This window comes from Ixodes scapularis, unplaced genomic scaffold, assembly GCF_016920785.2.
Source record: "Ixodes scapularis isolate PalLabHiFi unplaced genomic scaffold, ASM1692078v2 PGA_scaffold1__304_contigs__length_218370807, whole genome shotgun sequence".
Taxonomy (NCBI): domain Eukaryota; kingdom Metazoa; phylum Arthropoda; class Arachnida; order Ixodida; family Ixodidae; genus Ixodes; species Ixodes scapularis.
Window position 1 is genome coordinate 34,400,708 of NW_024609846.1, and position 22,440 is coordinate 34,423,147.

Below are 22,440 nucleotides of genomic sequence, written 5' to 3' on the forward strand. Positions count from 1 at the left end.
GAGAATTTCGGCTTTATAATGCACGCGTCCCACCAGAGCGACAGACAGAAACAAAAGACAGCGACAAGCCTCAAACCCCTGCAGGATGCTCGCGATGGTACCTTTGGCAGGCGTTTAGTCGTTCAGTGCTTGTCGAGTAAGCACGAGCGATTGCAAGTCTGCCAAAGATACCCTCGAGTGCATGATGCTCCTGTTTGAGCATAGCCTCCTTTATTCTACAAAGTCTCTCAAATCGCGAAAGACTCTGGTTTGAGGCTTGCCGCTGTCGTTTGTTTCTGTCTGTCGCTGTAGTGATACACGGGTATAATAGAGCAGGTACAAGCGAAAAGAGGACGAAAACATAAGACTGGAATGACTGACAAACCAGAAAACAACTAAACTTCTGTAGAATGTCCCTATGAGAAAGTAAGTCAGGTTTCGAATAAAACCAATATATTGAAACTAACGTGTAATCAGCTTGTGAGTGAAAAGAGTATTCAGTATAGAACAACACAGTTGGTGGTTTGAAGTGCTTTCAGCTTAATCCAGCGTAATCCAGCTAAAGATTAAAATAGCTGTGTTCAGTTTTTTTTTTTTAATTTTTAAGTAGCTTTAAAATTTCTCATGTACAATTCACTAAAAGCCGGCGTCTGATATACACCGCGAATCGAGGCTACAATTTTAATATTATAAAGGAGTTCGCCAATATTTAACCTCTTGCCCTCTGATTTCGATTTGATTGCAGGAACCGGTTGCTAAATACCACGGCCAACGTACTCGCCGGTCTCTGTGTAGCACCAACCATACTAGGTATCCTCATTCTCTTCCTCATTCATTTCGAGTGGACCAGCAAGCCCATCGTGATAAGCTCTGTCGCCCGTAAGTTCCTCTGTTTCTCAATAAGATTTATAAGAGGGGCAATATCTTCCGGTTTGCACATTTCCACCCGGCCTTCGACTATTCTATACTTACATTCCGCAGAACAAGACGGAAGCCAGAAAACTTTAAGCTGTACAGTAAAAAGTATTCAACGATTTTTTAATTTTTATTTTTGCCAATACAATTATGATTTAGCAAGCATGCCGATTTACTACGCTGTAAACCGGTTGCGGCCCTCAATATAGCGAGCACGGATGACTAAGTTTGGTTCTAGTCTTGTCTCAATTACCGTTTTGTTTGTTTTAAAGTGGCAGCATTAGTACCTACATGACAGCGAAAAGCTGACGCCGTCTGTCTGCGGACAAAACACTGGAAAGAGAAGCGCTCCGAGTAGAGATGAGAAGACGGACAAAGGCGAGATGAAGGCTACGTCACAGGGCGGAAGCCAATGCGCGCGCGAAAGGCCGGTGAACGGCGAAAGGAGCGTCAGGCAGAGGATGCCGCTGTTAAGCGTGCAAGGCGGCCGAACGAGGCAGGAGCGAAAGCAGCGCCTAGCTTGGCTGGCCGAAATGTGTCGCAAACAGCGGCAAGCCGACGCGTGTCTGCGTGCGACTGAGGCTAAAGCGGAGCGGCCTTGGCAAGCCGGCTTCGCCGGGAAAAAAAATTAAAGGAACATACACTTGTAGATTTTTAAGGGATGCGTTCGCATCAACCTTGGGAAACGCCACATACCTCCCCCTCTAGGAACGCTAACACTGACCGCGTAACAAAGCCAAAAAGAGGCAGCAAAAATAGAGGAAGCAAAAACGAAAGCCAAAAGAGAAAGCCAAAGCAGAAAAGTAAAGGGCTCAGCGTTAGCGCTTCTCAAATGGGGACGTATCTGACGTGTCCCAAGGGTCATGTTAGCGCATTCCCTAAGGATCCACCGATGTTATTAATAAAACACGGTCTAAGCAACCTCGATTTGCAATTGGTAACCCATGTGTTTCCTTTATTTTTTTTTGCCATGCCTTTGGCCGCCAGTGAACGTGCTCGGCAGAAGGTTTTTGTGTCTCTTATGTTGTAGCTGATTTTGTTTTCTATTGTCCGCTGCTTACAGTGCTTATTGGGTCAAAGCATTAGATTGCTCCGAACGTTCCAAGGGTTTGTTTTCGAACGATTAGGAAAGTGACAGCTACTCCTCAGTCTTAGACGTCCACAGCCTCGGGTCCTGTGCACAGTACGCGTTGACCCTACCTCACTGATCGAATTTATCCGAAGTTCCAGCAGCTGGTAGGAAGAACACGAAAGAAGAAATGCCCTTGGTTGCTTCTCAATGACACCCAGAATTTCACCGAGAGAATGATGAGCCTCTTTGAGTCCAAGTCTTAAAGGGGCAGTGCAACAATTTTCAGACTTTGTCCAATTAACTGCGGAAATTAATCTGCGTCACCTATGGAACGAAAAACCGAAAGCCGCATTTTCTTGCGACCGCTAGTTCTTATTTAAAAAAATTAACCAAATCGAAGGTCAAAGTGCCTCCCAACTCTCCACGCCGACTTTCGAGTGACGTCTCTGGGGGTTCACGTGGTCACCCCTTGGGCCTTCTCTTCAGAGACCCCAGCCGCTTCCTCCGCGATTGTCGACTTTCAAAGGATTAGCCTCGTCGAAGGTCGCGGCTAGCGATAAACACAAAGGACGGTTCGCCACGGGGCTGACGGCGAGTGTAGCAGCGGAGGGGGACAGGGTTTGTTGACTTCCGCGCATCCCCCAGAGACGCCGTCATTTTAGTTCCCGTAGCCGCCACCGGCGGCTGCAGATCGGCAAATAATTCCTCTTTGCCTTGCGATTACGCAGCAGAATAGCCGTTTTTTCGGTAAAGGTGACGCGTTTTTGGTCACTTGGGCTTGTATAAACAATATAAAAAATGCAAACTGGCAATTCTTTCAACATTAAAATCGTTGCACTGCCCCTTTAAAGGAGCAAAGTCTCAGCGAGCGGTGACTCTTGACGAACCGTTATAAGCTTTCTTAAAATTATCGAAAAATTCCATCACCCTTGTTGCAGCGAATTTCTGAAAACTCTTCACTAGCTCGCCGTCAAAACGGCAGCGAAGTATTTTTATTTATTCCGCTGTTCTAGATATTAGTGAGAACCCGCACGATAACGTAGAATTGGTTTCCGTAAACACTAAACCTCGGTACATTTACTTTCTCAGCCCGTGTCCTTGAGGAGAATGCGGCGAAATTGACGCAAGTCACGTCTGAAAGCCTGCCGAACAACACAACCGCACGGTCCAGCTGGACGACCGTGGCATCAACTCCTCCAATCGAGAAGCGCTTCCCCCCCGAAGCTGTACTGGCCGGAGTCCTCTTCAACCGTCGTCGCTCCTTCTTGGGCAGGTCTCAGGACTCCGATGGCGGTCCATGTATTGTGGCGGTCCCTGCGGGCCGCTGCGTCTTCGTCTGGAAAGGGGTACCTCCGGTCTACGCCGACGACTACGACTACCTAGCACTGTCGTCGAAGGTGAGCGGAGAATGCCCCTCCAGCCCCCACACATACTTGTCTCGTGTTTGACCTACACTTTCCAACACAACTTTGGATATTCGAAGCCTGTGAACAGTCCCCAATATGTTTACTTAATGCCATCACAGTTGGATTGCGTCAACTCAGCTAATGAGCTCGGGCACGACACCGAGCATTCTTCAACGCATTGAGTGGATACGAGATCGGCCGAACGCAGACGCAGCACGTTTGTTTAATTTGTGCTGCTTTTGATTTTACCGTGATGACGTAAAAATGCTAGCGCACGGGCTTAGGTTATTCTAAGTGGTGCTACCCCTACCCCACTCCTTGCGTCCATCGTTTCGTGAGAGGAACGGCTTACTTCGCCCCTAGGCACCGATGTACTATAGACCTATGCAGCGCTTATCAGCCAGGAGAAAGATGCTGAGTCACTAGACTGCAGACGCATGCGCGGCGTCTCTTGTTTCGTGCAAGAGAGCTACTGCATGCGCACGCTCAGAACGGGTTCCGCAGCCTTGTAGAGAAAAATGGCAACGCGCGGAAAACGAGTATTGGACGGGTTTATGGGCAACAATATTGCCGCACGCAGGGCTGAGCAAGCAGCGCCCGGTCATGGTATTTTAGAAGATTCGCGTTTATTTTTACTCGGCGCGTAACTTTTATTATTTCCCCCTAGTTTATTGTTCTCGAAAGTGCCTGTTCATTCTTACCCCGAACGCTCGATGCTCGAACCTTCTTGGTCGAATTTTCGCGATACCGACGCACACTAGATAAGGAGCGGCCCACGACCTTGTCGAGTCAGTCTCTCTCTCGCTTGCTTCGCTTGCTGTTACGCCGCCAAATCGCTGCCCGGTGTTCTGCTGTCTCACGCTCGTTATTTATTTTGTTTGGCACAAGTTCGACGATTAAACCTTCATTTTCAGTTTATATTTGTCGAGCACCTTTTCACCCGTGACAATATGAAAGGGAACAGACTACCTCGCTCTTTTCGACGTACCTATAAATTTGGTAGAAATGGTTCCAACAAGGACTGAAGCAAAAAGGTCGGATGCCAAACCATATACTGTTTGACTGGTTGAGGTTTAAGGGTTTAAGGAAGGTTGCGGGAGTCATGAGACTGGAAAGAAGAAAGATGAACTCGTTCTTTTCATATTGTCGTACCTACCATTCTTAAACTCGTTCATTCCGATTTACCTGCTCTTCAGGAACTTGTCCGTATGATCTAGTCCAACAGGCCGTCCGGACTGGAATCTATATGTCTTAAATACAACGTTTTCCACCTTATTTATTGAAGGTGACGTTCTTCTGGAAGCCCCACCAGGCTGGTGAGCCGTGGCCCGCAAATACTGTGCGCGTCCCAGTTCACACGGATACTTCCCCTGGAGAAGAGTTGTTCTACTACGGCCGAAGTTTGGGCTTCGACGGCAACAGCCTGTTGGCTGGCGTCATCCGCGCTTCCCAGTCACCTAGGCTTATCGTGCTGGACCACGCATCGGTGCGGTTGTTCCCCAAGTACGAGCTGCTCGTCAAGCTGCCGTCGCAGTTTCCTAACGAGCGCTGGCTGCAGTGCTTCGAGCGATGCAATGTCACGGATGAGGCTGTCTACGGCGGCTTCGAAAATGGCGTCCCGACCCTAGTGGGGAGAGCGTTCTACAAAAGTCGGTTCTCGTTCTGCAAAGTTGTGCACACTGGCTGCGTTCTGTTGGGTGGACAGGTACGCTCATGAGGTTCGGGCTGCCGCTTTTCTTTTGCTTATGGTTCTAGGAAACGGTACTAAAACACTCAGTTGGGAAACTCACCCCTGAAACATGGACCGCTGGCGTCTACCAAGACCAAACTAAATACGATAAAAGGGCTACTCTTTAGCGATGAGTCAAAACAAAATTGCTTTGTAAAGGTGAGAGGGCCCTGCGAGATGGCGCCACCAGCCCCTTCGCGACTCGACCTTAACCAGTAAGTGCAGCTGTGCAGTGCCCGGAGTGGCCGCTACGGGAGAAATGGCTGCGTTGCGATCGCCATTTGTTCGGTTCTCGAGTAGGGATCGGTGCCACGTTTTCAAAGCAGGCTCCTATGGCAGTTTCCCAACTGACTATTCAAGTGACGTGGGTTCTAGGTCAAGGTCATCCGTTTATCACACGATGAAGATACGTGTTTAATCTCAAATTGTGGAACCAGTGTCCACACACTTCCTAGAATACGATCGACCGTCGTTGCGGAACGTCATTAAAAAAATCCCTATCTTTACATTGATGATGAATTAGTGCACTACGAATTTTGAAAGTGGAAGTAGAAGTCGGTAAGACATATCTAAAGTGCGCAGTGAGCCTGTCCGGTACACAGGTATTTATTAAAACAATAGTAAGGAAAACGATTGTACCTGTATGCTAAGTGAAGCGCCTTTTCATCCCGAATCTTCATTATTATGGTGTAATACGCCAAAACAACAGGGACAAAAACGAAGGGAGAACTAGACAGGAGGCGGCGCAACTTTCAACTGAATTGTTTATTTGGATGACAGAATATAAAAAAAAAATATATATATATATAAAAGCAGGCACACTTGGCTGCTTTTATATTTTTTTTTTAATTCTGTCATCCAAATAAACAATTCAGTTAAAAGTTACGCCGCGTCCTGTCTAGTTCTTCCTTCGTTTTTTGTCCCTGTTGTTTTGGCGTGTTACACCATGATACGAAACCAACCAGCCCAACTAGCCATCCGTGTTCATTATTACTGTGTGATTTGACTATACGCAATATTTATGGTACAGACTAGTTTTTTAAAATTTACATTCGGGCATCTAGTCACCGATTAAACCCGAATAAGAAGGGAGAGTGAGGAAAGCCGGGGTCTTGAGGTAAAAACAGCGCAACTGGACAAGAACCATCAAGAACAGACGGGACTCAGCCCTTGCTATCAACTGATCGTTTAGTTTGTTTTCACCAAGTATAGTATACACACTTATACGATGACAAAACAAACTGAAGTACGAAAAACAGAAAAAAAAAAAAAAATACTCGGGAGCAATCTTGCCGTATTTGAAACCAGATAAAGACGGTGTTATAAGAGCTTTCTTTATTTTAACATGATTAAGTCAAATACTGCAATGTCTTATCTGAGAGGATGACGGTTGACATGCTGATACATTTGTGTTTTTGGTTGCTTATCGTATGCTTCTATTATTTCCCTGGACAGCTTATCTCTACTCTTTTCTTATTGTCCTGCTTAATAAAAAATAATAGACCGATCTCACCAGTTAGTTTCATTACGCCGCCACTGCCGACATGCATCAGGGGAACTGTAGTCTTTCTGCACGTGCGGCAACCCCTCTGGAGCTCTGCGCGAGCCAAGCACGAAACGGCACGAGCCATCTCGTGCACTGGCGCCTGTCCCCTGTGAACTACAGTCACGCATGCGTGGAACGCGTAGTGAGATCGGTCTGTTTATAGTCGCGACTGCGGATGCACCCCCAGACTTAAAACAAACAAACAAACAAACAAACAAACAAACAAACAGGATAATGAAAAAACAAGTAGATGTAAGCTCACCAGAGAAATAATAAAAGCTTAAGAGATAAACTAGCAAAAAGGTAATTTGTCGGCATGCCATCCGTCACCCTCTCAGATTTGAATTTGCACTATTTGCATTAGTCATGCTAAAATAAGCGAAGCTCTTTTAACGCTGCCTTTATCTGGTTTCAAAGATTTCGAGATTGCTCACGAGCCCTTTTTCTATTTTTGGGGTTGCCATGCACCAATTAAGTATCCCTGCTATATTTGGCGGAAAAACTGATGCCACGTGACCGGACGTTGCGAAACTTACAGGCAAATTTAGGTTCTGTTCCATATTTTGCGGAAATATTTACGTTATGTGACCTATGCTCGAATTCAGTTTTCCCGCTAAATTTAGCGATAAAATTGACGTCACGTGACCTGACGCTACAGAGCCTACGGGCAAATTCAGGTTCCCGCTAAATTTAGCGGAAACTTCACGTCACGTGACCTATCAATTAAGTTAGGTTCCTTGCTAAATTTGGCGGGAAAACACACCACGACCTTCACATCATTCATACATCAACAACGTATCGATGCTAAATGAACGCAACGTCATTTCAATATCAGATCACTGTATGACGCAGAATCGGCGCAATGTAAGTCGATTGTCATCGTCATATCGTCGAATAAGCAGCACAGCTGCCGCGCTGTCTTAACGCATCACGCTGTGTGATCGTGCCGCAATTCTTTGCTTTCTCTACTGAAATGCTATATTCAAACATGATCATGTCAACGTACAAAGGGATGATTTGCGACTTCGTGAGAAAGGAAGAGAACGAGCGGGGTTGGAAACTCCGTAGGACGGAATAGGGAAACGCTTAGAGGAAAAAGAAATATTATAATAAAACGACGCCTACATAATATGCCGTATTTTTTTATCAAAATCTAAAACCCTTTCAATAAACGAGTATCAGTGAGAAAACAAATGAGTACATTTGTGGCCCTGTTTTTATCTCCACAAGTTGACCAAGGACAAATAAGATGGCGCAGCTCATCCTCTATTCTTACTCGTGTGCGGCTTCTATTTTTGACACAACTTTATTTTGCAGCTCAAGACCCCCTAAATAATAAACGGTATACAATTGATAGCGGCAAGGTATCTTTTAAACATGGCATGTTTTTCAGGTTGCCCTGATCTTCGAGTACCTGGCGGAGTCGCCGGGCACCACGTACGAATGGCTGCAGGAAGCGGACAGTCTCGGGCGCGGCCTGTCCGTCGGAGGTGTGGCCGTGGGCCGCAGCCGTCCCATGTCCCCCGACGGACGTCTCCTCCTGGGTGGCGTCTTGGCGGACAACAGCAGCTCCGGTCTATTTGCCTGCGACGGCAGGGAACCCCTGGCTTCACCCCTGCGATCCTTCCAGCTCCTCGTCAAGCGGGCCTCCTCCCACTGACTGTCATGTCCGGATGCACGCCTCCTCTCCCCTTCACCCGCTGTCGCCTCGCCTCGTTCATAGAGAGAAGGCCGTTCTCCCGTCCCGCCAATCGTCCGAACCACTTGGCTTCGTTCGCGACGATGACAGCTCGGGCCAGAGATCTACAAGGGTCCCCCCCTTTACGAAACGCCGGTCCCGACGGCGCCAAAGCCTCGCAGCGCGTTTATCTGTCTGAAATGGCAGAATAACGAGCGCTTCGTAGTAAAAAAAAGAGAAAGTGGCGAGCACATGTTGGGTGCGCCTCGGTGCAGCACTGGTGTGAGATCTCCCTTATCAGACTCTCTTCGTTCTAAATTGCGCGGCTATCGTACATGGGTATTACGGTTTGTATCACGATAAAACTCGGGATGTGCGATGAGCTCCCGAGAGACCGACCGGCGCCTCCGCCACTCTACGGCGCTTCCCCTCTTCTCTCCGCTCGTCGACAATTGACATCCATATGGGTCGCAGAAAGTAGGAACAGCGCGGCAATTTAGCGCTGACGCTCGGGACGACCAGACGTTACGGGGTATATTGGCCTTGTGTCGCGTGCGGCGAGAAAACACGCCTACGACAGCATCGCTTCCTGCAGCGAGGAGTAGGGAGCCAACCGGTTTGCCGGAGTCTTGCACCCGTTTTGTCGGCCGGGAGTCGAAACGATGGGCGCGCCTGTGCGGATCGCGTTGCTGCTGGCGTTCTGCGTGCCGCTTGCGGCGCGAGCGGCGCAGGACATGTCGTCCGTCGTGTGGTCGCACGCCACCAACAGCCGCTGGAAGCTGGACAAGGCCCTGAACGACAAGCAGAACCCTTACCTGGAGGCCGACGTGAGCTACGCCGACGGCATCGCAGTGATGGCGCATCCGCCGGTCAAGTCCTGGGACCTGAGTCTCAAGGAGTTTCTTCGCCTGGTGTGCAGCACGCCCAAGAACATCACGCTCAAGTTGGATTTTAAGAGCAACGATGTTCTTCATGCCGCCTTCCACGACTTGGACAACGCCCCGGTTAAGGTACGAGAACTATACTGCTGCACAACACTCTGACCGTTTCGCTGATACCTGTGTGCGTCATGTTACTGATGTTAGGACATGGACTGTATCTGAAATGTTCGAGCACGTAGACAACAAGAGGTTGAGCGAGTGTTCATGAGGTACTATGTAAAATTTCTCAAAACTGGCAAACTGACACAATATTAGCGGAGGTATATTTTGCTGCTACACCAATTTATTTCTGAAGCATTTACGCTTGAGCAACAATTTGCTTTGATTTTAAATGTGCTCAATCGGAACCACCACGTGTTGCACAGCTGCGTCTCTGCAGTTGGGGACAACATATTCCGCAGCGTTCTGATTCCGCAGCTGGTCACCGCTTGCGACCAGTTATATTCTTCTATTTTCTATATATAATATGGCCTGTGCTCATAAACGAAGGCCGCATTTCATTCCACACTTGTGTGCGCTTTTTCTGCTTACCCTATACACGTGGCAAAAATGAACTCGATTTCGGTTCCAGTTTAATTTTGAACTTTTATTTTTCAAAGAGTTTCTAACGATATATTTATAAAATATGAGCGATGTAGGAAAGTGGTATGGGGTCTAGTGCTCCAGGGGATGTTTTTCTTGAGACAAATTGCGACCCCTTACGTAGCTTGGCGTGTAGGGGAGAGGTGTGGTGAGATGTATCTTAATGATTCTCGATATCTTGCGCCTTCGTTGAGGCCTGTACTACACGAATTTCAGACTGGGAGTTGAGTTTTCTCGAGTGCGCGCTACTTTGCGTGCGCCAGCTCACCTGGCATGGTTTCCTGCCCAATTACATCTGGCCTGAATGACCGTGACTGGCAGCGGTTAGGAAAAAGGGATTTCCGAGGCGGCGGTTTATTGCACCGGCTTTCGTAAGGTCACTGATGCGTATAAAAACCAACATCACAGCGTCGGCTGCGTGAGCTGCTTCCAAAAGAGAAATATTATTTAGGCTTTCGTGCGCGCTGTTTATAAGGACAAGACTTATTGTAGCCACGTTGTCAGTTAACATGACTTCATTATCGCGGAATTATTTGAAGTTGCATACTATCGCAGTAATACTTAAATATGCCTCAACATTAGAATGTCAGGTTTGATGATGCATGCATATTTTTTTCTATGAAAGCACTATTCCACGAAACTGAGAAAACAAATATTGTGACAAAATTCACGCCATAATTATGAGATTTCCAACAGATTGTGAAAACAAATAATGTGTTCTTGTGGACATAAAAAGAAAGATGGCGCTTGATTTTAAAGAAAACACCAGATGCCATGTAAAACGCGATATTAAATACCATGGCACTTTATATCGCATAAACAATATTCATGCATTTTTCGGTTCCGAGGAAATATTCTCCAGCACGAGGTAAAAGGCGGAGGCGAGCGGATTAAAGTCAACATAATTTACATCGTTGTCAATTAAGCAATGGAACCAGCTTAGTCGGCAGCTATTTTTTATATGCTGGCAGTGACAACCAAGCCATATTCCGTTCCACACAAAGTCCGACTGCAGCTTACCTACGCTACAATGCTTTGGGGAAGCAAAGCCAAAAGTGCGCTGTCATGACGCTCGTCGTGTTTGGGCGTTCGCTATCCTATCACCGTCTAAACCATGCGAAGCACACAAAAAAGAACCGCGAGATAACAGCCGCTTCGCTTTGAGCACAGCCTCCTCTATACTGACAAAGCGTGGCAGATCGCCACGAGAAGCGGCCGCCGAAATTGAAAAGGTGGAGCGGCAGACAACGGATGAGAGGAGAGCCACGTGACTGGTGCCCCGCTGCGGCGAGACGCCGAAACACACGTCTCCCGAGCGAACAAGTGTGTTTCAGGTCCTCGCCGCTACAAAAGCTGTGCGCTGACGTCCAGGTTCCCCGAGAAATGGCTTTTTGATGCTCTGTGCTACCAGATCCTCGCGCTCCAAATCTGCGACCAGGCACTCTGGCTCTGCGTCGTCGAATTGCCAGGCTTTGTGAGTATAAAGGAGGCTATGCTTTCAGTGATTAGTTTAGCCCGTGATAGAAAGAGCGCACAAGCACGACGAACGCCATGACGATACGCTCTTAGCACTGCCAGATTGGCCTTGCCGGATCATAGAACCGGCTATACTGTTGGACTTAACGTGAAGCAGAGTGCTTTGTCGGTAACCCTTTTTGCAAAACTGACATTTTCTTTACGATTTTCTTTACGATTACGCGCGCCATGAGTGTGTCGATAATTTTTAAAATATGCGTGCCGATCCCGTAATTTTTTTTAATATTTTTTATTTGTTTATCGTAGTATTCCAAAAGATTGCGAGACCGGCACTCAACCTTTGACTCAACGGGGAAATTTGAGAAGCGAAAGATAATCCACTGCTATTCTTGACGGATTTGCTTTTTTATTGTTTTTTTCCAATTAGAAAGAGATAGCCCACTTTTAGTAATCTCACTGCCAGGGCCATTGAAGAACTCGCGGAAGCGAAGTTGGTTAGCTGCGGCAGGAGACAACCAAGCAATGCTCACAGCGAAAGACAGTCACCTTTGGTTCATAAACCCCTTTCGAAATTCAGGTGCCGATTATTAGAAGGTCGGAACCCCTGCACAATGTTGGAACAACTGCATCGAGGAACGAGTAAATCATTCTATAAGTAAGCGAACGTCGGACCGCGGCCAACACTGCCATGCTACGAGCCAATCAAACAGCGTAGAAAGTGCAACGCCACAACCTCATTAGCCTCTTCTGTGGGTGTTTTTTTTGCAGTGTGCAATGACGTTGAGAGTTTGAGTCGGCCATTGTAAGTGATTCTACTGCTGTTAACAGAGGGCAGTATTCGTAAAGGTGTCTAAAGTTTCTCGCTGCGATAACCAGTTTGAAAAATCGCAGGACCTGTATGTGACAAAATGGTCGACATTTTGTTTGACAGTGATGGCGACTGCTCGTTTGAGGGATTTGAAAGTGAATGAGCGTAGCACAAACAAACATACTTTCACGTTATTTCGTTACAATATTTTAAACTATTTTCTTTGTACTACCTTGAAGGTTAGTTGACTCCTCATTTTCAGCCAATTTGCTGTCGATTTTGGGGGAGTTATCTCTCGCTATAATAGCGGGTTTTAGAATAGTTTGGGGAACCCACAACTTTGGGTTCCCCAAACAGATTGGGGAGACCAACTGCGCATGCGCAGAAGTTCTGCACATGCGCAATTGAACGCCCCAAGCTTTTTAGGGCAACAAAAGCTGCGGAGCCCCCTATTCTAAAACTCGCTATTAAGTCAAGCACATCTGGTGCTTTATTTAAAACCGTAAGCGTGACTCATAGCTTATCTCAGTAGAACCACGTAAGACACTTGATTTTTTTTTTTTGGTGTTTGCATAATAACATGCTGGCCGTTGGATGTTCCTGGGTGAAACCAAACATAAGCATGGTACTTAAAAAATTATAATAGCTTTCAAGACGTTTAAATTAACTATTGGCTTTCTGTAGACATCGAAGGATTCAATAGACCTCTTTCGAAATATTGCCCTCGGATGGCAGCTGGGAAATCCCTGCACAATGGTGGACTAAAACCTCAACGTCACGGCACCGTTGGGGGAAAAAAAAGCACACCCACAGAAAAAGGGGATGGACGGAGTGACATGCACTTTCTATGCAGTTTGATTGGCTCGTCTGCTCGTAGAGTTGGCCGCGCTCCGACCTTATGGAATGACTTGCTCGTTTCCCGATGTAATTGCTCCGCCATTGTGCAGGGGTTCCGACCTTCTAATAATCGGCAGGTGACTTTAGGAAGGGGCCTACAGACCGGTTCACTTGATAACCCTGAACTTTGAAAGTTTATGGCAGCCTGAAGATTTTCTCTAGCAACTGCTAGCGGTTGCTTTATTTTAACTTCTATTAACAGCTAACAACGCTAAAGACAAAGTCAGATAGTGATAGGCAAATGCTCAACAGCGCTTGTGTGGGTTCCTGGTTTTTAGCGTTCCTGCCGAGCACGTGCAGCCCGATCATTGTTCAGGGAAGTGCGGTCGTGCTTCTAGCTTTGGCTTCCCTAGCACATAAAGTGAAATACCAGTACAAGCCAATTTCAACTTCGCGTCTGAGAACAGGTTACGACATAAAAATGAAAGAACTTCGCGTCTAAGAACAGGCCCAACATAATTGTTAGACCCAATGAAAGACGAACTAACGTAGCATTTTTATTTTATTCATCTGTCAATTTTGAAAATACGTGACATTAATAAAATAGCACAAACTGAACAAGGACCGAGAGGTGCACATATGACAGGACTGGCGCTGACTTCCAACTAAGTTGATTGCACCATTGAACTAAGAAATATGCATACCATGGCATGTGGCGAAGAAAGACACATAAGTAAAAAATAAAATAACAATATGACGTAAAAAATATTTATCTACCACGTGTCACTCTAATCAGATAAAATCACCAAGAAAATAGGACACCGAAGGACGCACTTGTCTCCAGCATTCCTGATAAACACCTTTATTATTTCTCTTTTTGTCTTGTCATTTGCTCCCTTGCCAGTCAGATATTCCTCTTTCCAAAAGCAAAAACAAAAAATAATTTTTTTCTTAGCTTGCAGCTATAATGCCTGCCAGACGCAGTGTTTTCCGTGTTCTGCAGCTGTACAGACGTTATGTGCGTGTGAGGCTTTTAAGCACAACCAGTTAGCATCCCTTGCATTGCAGCCGCTGAGTGATTGTTTGATAATTTAAAGTTTAATGAGTCGATTTATAGGTGGGCGGTTTCGAAACCTCGTAAGATTCGGCTGTACTGCTCTGCCCAATTGTAAGTGGCGGACTTGTCTTAGTGGGGCATAGAATAAAAACGAACGATACCTGACAACGCTAAATTCCCAGGTGCCCCAGTGAAAGAACGCCTTCCTCATGAATTTTTGGTTGTCTTGGTAAGTTGCTTTCAACAATTAAGTTGTTATAGTTACAGATGCCTACACAGAATGATGGCGAAGCTACTGTTACAATTACCAAAGCAAAAAATAAGTCGTACATTTAGTAAAAAAACAACAACAACACCGTGTTACATTTATGATTACTTTAGGAACAACGGCGTTACTTTGTTACTTTTGCATAAAACAAACTCAAGGAGATTAGAAACCGTCGCCCCCACCTCCCCCCCACCACCTCCGTGCCTCCTTTCTCCTCATCACAGTCACACGTGAGTATAGTCGGGTTGTGACTCATCACAAATGACGTTCACAAGTAGGTGAAGGTCGAATATGACACTGCAAATGTCAGAACATAATTTTCAAAGACAAAGAAAGGCTTCGTTGTATAATTGTTCAGTTAAATTTTCCTCCTCAAGGAACTATGACAAGTAACGTCAAAAGTAGCATCGTTAACTTTCATTGTGACTTCGAAAACAGTAGTAGAAATACAGTTGCAAGTTATATTTCCAAAAAAACAACAACACGTTAGTGTTGAAACGTTACAAAAGGTAACAAAGATATAGAGTAACGAGGTACTATCCAAGACTTATTATTGGGAAGATCGTCGCGGTGCGGGGTGGTACTGCGCTGTCAAGGCGCCGCTTTCTTCCTTGAAGTGACACATGGCACGTGTCTCGCGAATTTAAACAACAATACATGGCGATACTGTTGACAACTAGGCCACTGCTGATGAGAATCTTTTGTATGACACTGAGCTAAGTTCTAGTGCCAAACATCACTGTAGAGAATGAATAGCTGATAGGCGCTTGCTCATGGACACTGTTCATCGCTGTGCGTCTCTATTAATCTATTAATAATTTTTGCCAGAAACCACTTTCGGCATTACTTGCCACTGAAAGCCGCTGGAGTTTTATATGCAGAAAGGAAAAAATCCTATTGAGTGTTGAGGAATCATCCTCCACGTGATTTTCTGACCAGTCTTTCGCAAAATGCCAGCCTCTTGATTATTTGTTATGTCTCACCTGTAGACTACGAAGATGGTTCTTCATCTTTTATTTATTCCAGAGTGTCGAACCGAAAAAAATACGGGTTCGGTTACGGTTCAGGTTCAGTTAAATTTATTTTGTTCCGGTTCAGTTCCGGTTTGATTAATTCGATCCGCGAACCGGTTCGCGAACCGGTTCGGGGCGCTGAACCGGTTCGCGAACCGGTTCAGAAATTATAAATGACAAATTGCAACATCAAAATAAATTACAAATAAAACATCTGAAATCAGCACATACGAAACGGGATACATCGTAGTTTAAGGCTCAGGGATTTCTACCAGGAATGGTTTCTTTATGTGCACTCAAAGGTTACCTCACCGACGTTTACGCATTCGGACTTCATCTAATTGGGTCCGACGGAGTAGCTGTAAAATCCGCGACCTCCTTACAAACCCACTTACAAGTAGAACTTGCTAACTATCCCGCCACCTCGGCGTCTAAGCAATTGAAGGAACAGTGGGGAGAAAATACAGCTTTCTTTATTTGAACTAGCCTTCGGTAACTCAAATTAGACCCTTAAAGAAGTTTTCATTAAACAAGATACGGAATATGAAAAATACTACCCCGAACGCAACGCCAGAAGGACGTAATAGGATAAATATTAAAATAGAAGAGTTCGCTGTCTCACAAATATGTTAGCTTCTAAGTGCCTATACGAAACCGGATACATTATTATCAAACTCCACAGCCTTTTCTTTTCTCATTCCGATGGAAGCAAGCTTCAAGAACTCGCGCGTTCTAGAAACGTGTTATGAAATGAGCACGCAGCAGCATTTAGGATTTACGAGATTGTAGGAAAATGAAATCCCGTGACGCGAATTTTTTTTTTTTTTGCACAGCTTTCCAATTTTTTTCTTCCGTGCAAGCCGCGACCAGCGCAGTACTGGTTCCTATGTCAAGATTCATGAATGCAGCGTTTATATTCCTAAGACTGAGTTGAGAAGAAAAATATGTAAGCGAGGTGTGCGTCAGTTGACGGCACTTAAAAAACGAATGGCATTGATAGCTCATTCACTGTCAACAGCGCTTTGACATGAGCCGGTAACCGTTATTTTTTTCCGGTTCAGTTCCGGTTCGGGTTCATCGCGATAACAATATAACGGTTCGGGTTCGGGTTCAGTTCCGGAAAAAATACCGGTTCGGTTCCGGTTTTCGGTTCGGTTCGGTTCCGGTTCGACACCCTGATTTATTCAATTCAATGTTCAATTCAATGTTTTTATTGAGACAAGTACATCAAACAGTTGTCTAGGGGGCCGTCGCCAAAGGCAATTAAAAATGCCTGACAAAGCGTAGACGACCCGACCCCCCCCCCCCGCATATCACTCAGCGTGGCACATACGAAGGCAGAGTGGGGAAACCTTGCGAAACGTAAACAACAATATGAAATGCATAAACATAACAATGCACACGGGATAGCACTGCATAAAGGTCAAGAAAACAACAAATACCATGCGATGATAAAAAAAGCATGAAACATGACACAGCACGTATCATAACATCATAACACCTCACACTTATCACCTTTTAATATCCTTAAATGCAGACATTTGTTTTTACACCAAACTCTGCAAAGATGAAATCATAAAAATACGCTATAACAGTGTAGGATCATGGCGCTTGGTATTGCCACTTGCATATATCATTTGGCGTATCACTCCAGGGATGTTGTAGTGGCCGATAGATTGGCGTGAATGAGTGAATATAGTCAACAACAGTGTCCCACTCCTGTTCCGTTGCCAGCACATTGCACCACGAATGCCCGAGTGTTGCGATTGTTCCATAGACCCACTTTCATAGATCAAGTGCTTTATATTGCTGTTATTCGATCATCTGCGGTTTCCGCGTATTTTTCACGGTTGAACGGATACACTTCCAGCAGGATGTGCAATAGGAAGTGCACAGCAGCGCAATGGCTCCCGCTTGCAGTGGTTGTTTTCTTCTGGACCGAGAACCCATTTAAGAGGAACCACTCTTCTTTTCTCAATCTTTCAAAGTCACGGCTTGACGCATCTACACTGGCGTCAACGAAAAACGCTATGCCATTTTTGAGCAGTGCAGAAAGCAAACATGAGCTAGGATTCTGGAAAAATTTAATTTAAAACTTAGTAGGTCACCGTGAAAAAAAAGTCAACGATAGAATGTTTAGGATGCAGCGTTTTTTTTGTAGTAAAAAAACAGTAGCATAGAAATGTGAAAGTTGTTTAAGTAAAAAGACATCTTGAAAAAATGTATGTAAAAAAAAAACTTGTCTCAATTGAGTTGACACTGGAAGGTACGAAAGGTCAGTTGAAATGACACAAAGGGCTAAAATGGAAACCACCCGTGTTACACACGAACCTGGATTACTTTAAAGAAATATTAATTTACATTCGGAATCACATGCACCATAGCATTTTGCTTCTATAAATATTGATCAGGGATCCTTCAAATTAATATACGTTTTTATAATACAATACTTAGCATAAATCAATCCAAAGTGTGCTATCCTGCCTTGCACAATTTCGTTAAAGTTACAAGCGTGCACACTTAGATGACACATAATGCTCTACAGGAGCGGATACACTGCAATCGATTACGACGTTTATAACGTATAAAGCAAGCACGGGTTAGTGTTATCCCCGCGCGATGGTAGTCGCAGGAAAAATGTAAGAAAAATGAGGAACGTTCACCCCCTTAGCTCGCAGCCAGGACAAGTGGTTACGTGATAGAGAGCCGATTATAAGCCGCTGTACTTCGTCTCACCGTGCTATTGACTAAAGGCAAAAGCCACGAACCCCCAGATGCAATCACGAGCCACTTAGAAATTGTGTGGTATTTCGCTTCGATGCATGTATCGGTGCCCGCTTTTCGGTTCACTGAAGGGGATGGGCGGACAGTGGTTCGATTCGAATAGCACTGAGTAAATCAAGAATTTTACATTGCAAAGAATGCCACGACATACGTGCTCTTTGCAGTGTCGAAGCTATTGAAATGATGCAGTGCTTTTGGGTTCGGAGCATTATTTGTCCACCCCTATTCAGTGCTAAGCTTGCCATAGATTAGCGTTAAACGTGATTGGACATGGCGGCCCGTGGCTTTGGCCTTTAGTCCTTCGTAGGATGTGACAGAGTATAGTGTTTAGCATAGCCACGCGCTGGGGTTGGCAAAGCACAGGACACGTGCTGAATTCCAGATATTGTTAGGGTTCGGCTATTGTCATCATTACAGCAATTGGACCCGAGCCATCATAGGTCACCAACCTATGAGCCGCACTTAAATATCGTCACTTTGTGGGCTAGGCACACGCTGAATGCGACCTCGGTGCTACGTCATCAAGTTGCGCGAAAGAGAAATAGAAGAAAAACACCTGCTTGTGTTCTTGAAATTAAACGTTATATAAAAAGCTTCTTGGTCAGTGGCGTGGCGTGCGAGTATACTTAAGTCCCAATAGTTTCATTAAGCTCGTGCAGATTGAACAAGATTCCAACTGACTATCGCTGTACCTCCCCTTTAAGCATTAGCAGTTTGTGATTTGAAAACTTGGTTCGTTTCTTCGGCACAACTAATGTGTCTACGATAGAGGAGTGGACATGCTAATTTCAGAAGAGTTTTGTTTTTTCGAATGAAGAGGTACACTCTTACGCAGAACCTACAAGACCTGTGGCTAAATGCGGACGTAGTGCAAGGCGCCGGCGGGGCCCCACTCGTGGACGGACGCCGGTTCGTGCACATGTGCTCGACCCGGTTTCCTTGGGCCGTCATCTCCCCGGGCTGGACCACGCTGCCGCAGTCCACGTACACCTGGGGCCAAGTAGAAGCCATGGCACGCCTCTTGCTCTGCGAGGCTCCCTTGCCGCCCAGGACAACCTTTCCCGTGCGGGCGTCTCTAGTTGCCACGTCCATCCCTCAGCTCTCATGGCTCCTGGACGTCACACGGAACTCGACACTGACCGTTTGGGCGTCGGACAACGACCCTTGGGCCACGGAGGGTCTCGTCAGACTCCGCCAGGAGCTCCCTTGGTCCTCCGTCTATTACGACCTCCCGGGACAACAAGACGCGGATTTCAAGGCGGCCAGGAGCAAGGTGTCTTACAGACCTCAAGCAGACGACCTGCCAGAGTGGAGGTTGTCGCTGGAGCCGTCCTGCCAGACAAGGCCCCTCGCTGGAAAGCGGGCCGTGTTCCTGAGGGGCACCTGGGCGTCGGTGAAACTGCCCAGCAGGTGGGAGACGTTGGAGAGCAAGGTGGACCTCACACAAGCGCGGAGTCTCACAGTCGTGCTCGGTGAACACCATCTCACCCTGGAGGGTCAGTGCTTCTACGCGGTACTCAACAAGGCAGACAACGTGACAGCACGTTTCTGGAACTTCCGCTGCTCCGACGACAACGTGTCCTCATCTCAGACGCCGCTGATGACTCGCCTGTGGTCCGTGGGTGCTGGGACGGACGCTGTAGTGCGGTTTGAGTCTGACGGCGCCGTTGTGGTGTATGATGTGCACGTGTCCGGGTCCGCTGCCCGGCCGCTTCGGAGCGCGGTCATGGTGATGGCCCTTGCGTTAGCTGCCTTCTATGCTGTCACGTAATTTGAACTCGGAACATTGGATCTAGTCAGATAGTGGATCTTACTTTTGTCGCCCCTTTGGAATTCAAACTCTTCGATGCTGAATTGTCGCCCGGTGTGTCATGCTAAGCCCTTAAATTTTAACCATGCTGGTTAATCACGTTGTTTTTAGCTGCGTTTTTTTTCTAGCTTTTAGGTAATTTTTGGAATGAACAGAGATGCACTGTATGTTAGAAATTATGACTTTAGGCTACAAAACTGCCAATGGCCATCAATCGATTTAAATTAGTACTAGCGTTAACGAAGATCGTATTTAGAAGACTCGTTCGCAATGTATAGGGCTTATTCTGCAGTTTCTTCAGTTTTACCGATTTCGGTGTTTCAATTTTCTCGGCACCCTGAACAGAAACTGCAAGCGTGAGCTTAAATGTTTGTGAAGGGCTTCTACTCCATGAACGCCCTCAGCGCAATTTCACTTCCGAGAGCGGCGAGAACGAGAAAATGGAATGGCCGTGCCAGAGCTCTCTAGTTTCGCTTTTAAGCCTGGCACGGCCAACCAAAAGGAATGCGTGGAGTACGTGTGTTGTTCTCCGGTCCTTATGGACCGCCATATAAGCATGCATTTTATTTGGAATTTTGAATGGATGCGCTAAAATTTACGTCTTGTCGTTTTTCGCTCATGTATGTTCCACAATTCGACGTATCACGTTATTATGAAAATTGGAATACAGCTTTTCATGCTCGTGGTAGATGTGTGTGTCTGTTTTCTGTTTTGTTTTCAATTCATATGTAATTCGCGCCTGCATCGTTGTGTGCGGTTCGGCTGGAAGAGCGCGTCCGTGCGACGTAGTCGCCATCTAGCAGATAGCGAGGGAATCACGATCCACACCGTGGCTGTGCTCACCTAGAACTCGAGAAACTAGGAGAGTGGCGACTTCCGGGCATCTCATTATCGCTCCACAGCTTATGGCATTGCGGTGTTTACCGACAAGAGCGCCGAAGAACGAATCACGAAGTTAGAAACGGGAGCATATATAAGCCGCACCTTGCGCGTTTAAAGCTTTCAGTGACTATACGGGGTGCAAGTTCGTCTGCTTCTTGCGAACCTCGCGCATTTGTTTACCTCTCTAATTTGCCGGACGTGCTTTCTGTTTCTTCCCCCGACCCCGACCAATGACGTTGCGCGCTCTGCTGCTTCGTCATCGCGCGTTCTTTGCGCGTTTTTTACGTTATCTAGTCCTTTGATTGGTGTATCTGTCTCCTCGCGGTGCGATGCGCCAAAGCACGTTTCAAAACACTTGCTCGCCCTATAGATGAATGTCTGCTGTTCTTCGAGAGACGTCATCACTCTACGACAGCGATGGCGCAGCTATCGGGGCGGAGTAGGAAGCCGAGCGTTTCCCAACGCTGTAATAAGAAGTAAGTTCCATGCACTAAAGAAAATGTTTGTGAGCTAATTGTTTTTGCAGAACACGGAGACAGTCAATCACGGTGAACAATATGAGGATCCCAGTAAATAACAAAACTTAAAGGGGCTCTGTCACCCCAAAGGTCGATTTATTTGTTGTCTAAAACGATGCAAATTGTACCCACAGAGAGGAAAACAGCAACAACAACAAAAACAGCAACGCGAAAAACATTTTTTTTAGGTCCGCGCGCTCTTTTAATTTTTTTGTGCCCTTTTCTTTTTTTTTCTGACGTCTTTGCTTCTTTTTATTTGTGACGTAATATTTCATGAAATTTAGAAGCTTTGTAAGCGACGTTTCTATAATATTAAAAAAAAAAACTGCAATCGTAAAACATCTCTCTTTTTTTTTAACGCAATTGCGAACGGAACACAGCGCTTTTTTTTGAAATACTGAAAGTTGAAGTTCGGAATGATGTCATTTCTGACCTTTTATCCTCGCCTAGGAAAACATGGTAGCGCTCGGCACACGTAGCACTGAGAACGATCGGTAAGTCGGGGAATTGAACGAATTTCTTTTTTTATGTGTCAGACTGTCTCTCAGACTTCGAAAAAGAAATCGCGTAACGGTCAAAACAAAGGGGTTTGGTGTCTGTGTACCGCACTTTCGGTTGTGACTATGCCGGGGCAGCTTCCACGCAGAACCGGTGCGACGTGGCCTTTCACGTTGCTCACAAATGTCCACTGAGCGTTCTCTTCGACCTACGCCCTTTAAAATAACTTGAGATCGCCCTGAAAGGGCCCTAATATAACTCCCAACTTGAAAGTGAAGCGCCGTCTGCTCACAGCGATTGACGGCACGCGTAAAGAACTGGTTGATCGCAGGACGCGAACGAACACGACACTTCGGGTCGCCAGGGTTTGGAGGCGTGAGAGACTCGAGTTGAAGGACGACTCAATCCTTGACGTCAATTCACTGGCGCGGATTACGCGGGAACTTTAAATCCGACTTTTAGAAATTGTTTTTTTACTTCGCAAATACCTAGTTCGCCAGTTCAGAATCTCGAGGATGGTGTCCTGGCCTCGTTTTCAATCGTTTCGGATAATAAAAAGACAATATTATTTTGATCTGTCAGTGCTTCTTTAAAATTCGACAAAAAAGAGAGAATGAAACACTATGTGCGCAGGACACTGT

The 22,440-nt window shown here is 46.1% G+C and overlaps 2 protein-coding genes across 2 annotated transcripts; both read left to right on the plus strand.

Moving 5' to 3' along the window:
- Positions 1-397: 397 nt before the first annotated feature.
- LOC121835682 lies at positions 398-8,307 on the plus strand. Its single transcript, XM_042290131.1, has 5 exons — positions 398-405; positions 725-858; positions 3,056-3,363; positions 4,658-5,077; positions 8,041-8,307. The coding sequence occupies exons 1-5, from the start codon at positions 398-400 to the stop codon at positions 8,305-8,307; spliced, it is 1,137 nt and encodes a 378-aa protein (XP_042146065.1).
- Positions 8,308-8,362: 55 nt separating this feature from the next.
- On the plus strand, positions 8,363-20,862 carry LOC121836044 (protein FAM151B-like). Its single transcript, XM_042290680.1, has 2 exons — positions 8,363-9,335; positions 18,927-20,862. Exons 1-2 carry the CDS (start codon positions 8,988-8,990, stop codon positions 19,860-19,862), a joined length of 1,284 nt encoding a protein of 427 aa, XP_042146614.1. The 5' UTR covers positions 8,363-8,987; the 3' UTR covers positions 19,863-20,862.
- Positions 20,863-22,440: the final 1,578 nt, after the last annotated feature.